This window comes from Lepidothrix coronata, unplaced genomic scaffold (genome assembly GCF_001604755.1).
Source record: "Lepidothrix coronata isolate B3197 unplaced genomic scaffold, Lepidothrix_coronata-1.0 Scaffold356, whole genome shotgun sequence".
NCBI lineage: Eukaryota > Metazoa > Chordata > Aves > Passeriformes > Pipridae > Lepidothrix > Lepidothrix coronata.
Window position 1 is genome coordinate 17,835 of NW_016690536.1, and position 1,629 is coordinate 19,463.

The 1,629-nt window shown below is 58.5% G+C and overlaps 1 protein-coding gene across 1 annotated transcript in view; it reads left to right on the forward strand.

The window, feature by feature from the left end:
- TIMM44 (translocase of inner mitochondrial membrane 44) overlaps nt 1-1,629 on the forward strand; it is a 25,205-nt gene that overhangs the window by 8,995 nt on the left and 14,581 nt on the right. Inside the window, exon 3 of the mRNA XM_017838758.1 lies at nt 634-783. Within this exon, the coding sequence (XP_017694247.1) occupies nt 634-783 (150 nt within the window). The remainder of the gene's footprint in view (nt 1-633; nt 784-1,629) is intronic.

Genomic DNA, 1,629 nt, shown 5'->3' on the forward strand with positions numbered 1-1,629 from the left:
GAGAAGAGGAAGTTCCAGGGAAACCTCAGAGCCCCTTCCAGGGTCTGAAGGGGTTCCAGGAGAGCTGGAGAGGGATTTGGGATAAGGGATGGAGGGACAGGACACAGGGAATGGCTTCAAAGTGAAAGAGGGGGAATTTAGGTGGGATTTTGGGAAGAAATTCCTCTCTGGAAGGGTGGGGAGGGGCTGGGATGGAATTCCCAGAGAATCTGTGGCTGCCCCATCCCTGGGAGTGTCCAAGGCCAGGTTGGAGAAGAAAAGACTCCAAGATCTTAAACCCGTTCCAGGGCCTAAAGGGGCTCCAGGAGAGCTGGAGAGGGATTGGGATGAGGGATGGAGGGACAGGACACAGGGAATGGCTTCCCAGTGCCAGAGGGCAGGGATAGATGGGATATTGGGAAGGAATTCCTGGCTGGGAGGGTGGGGAGGCCCTGGCACAGGTTTCCCCAGAGAATCTGTGGCTGCCCCATCCCTGGAAGTGTCCAAGGCCAGGCTGGAGAAGAAAAGACTTCAAGGAGACCTTAAACCCCTTCCAGAGCCTAAAGGGGCTCCAGGAGAACTGGAGAGGGATCGGGATGAGGACAAGGAGTGGCAGGAGCTGCTCTGACCTTCCCCTTCCCTGTTTTTTGGCAGAGTTTGGACGAGGTCAGTAAGAGCGACATCGGCCGCCGGATCAAGGAGGGCGTGGAAGAAGCGGCAAAAACGGCCAAACAATCGGCTGAGTCCGTCACCAAGGGAGGGGAGAAGCTGGGCAGGACTGCAGCCTTCAAAGCCATCTCTCAGGTACACAATTCCCGGGAATCCAGGCCCTGGGAACAGCCTGGAAAATAACAGTCACCCAGTATCCTGGGCCACAGAATTCCCGTCCCTTAAACAAAACCTCAGATTTGGGGAAAGCTCTATAAAAAAAATCCCTTTGTGCCCCCAGGAGCTGCTCCAAGAGCTGCTCTGGGTGTGACTCAGAAGAGCCCAGGTCTAGGTGGGAAATTCCCACTTTTTTCCCCACATTCCCAGTGGGGAATGTGTGGTGGCAGGTCTGGCATTCCCTTGGCAGGTCTGGCATTCCCTCAGCAGCTCTGGCATTCCCTTGGCAGGTTTGGCATTCCCCTGGCAGGTCTGGCATTCCCTGCCAGGTCTGGCACTCCCTCAGCAGGTCTGACATTCCCCTGGCAGGTCTGGCATTCCCTGGCAGGTCTGGCACTCCCTCGGTAGGTCTGGCACTCCCTCAGCAGGTCTGACATTCCCCTGGCAGGTCTGGCATTCCCTGGCAGGTCTGGCACTGCCCTGGCAGGTCTGGCATTCCCTTGGCAGGTCTGGCATTCCCCTGGCAGGTCTGGCACTCCCTCGGTAGGTCTGGCACTGCCCTGGCAGGTCTGGCACTGCCTTGGCAGGTCTGGCACTCCCCTGGCAGGTCTGGCACTCCCTCAGCAGGTCTGGCATTCCCTTGGCAGGTCTGGCATTCCCCTGGCAGGTCTGGCACTCCCCTGGAAGGTCTGACATTCCCCTGGCAGGTCTGGCACTCCCTCAGCAGGTCTGGCATTCCCTTGGCAGGTCTGGCATTCCCCTGGCAGGTCTGGCACTCCCCTGGAAGGTCTGACATTCCCCTGGCAGGGCTGGCACTCCCTCAGA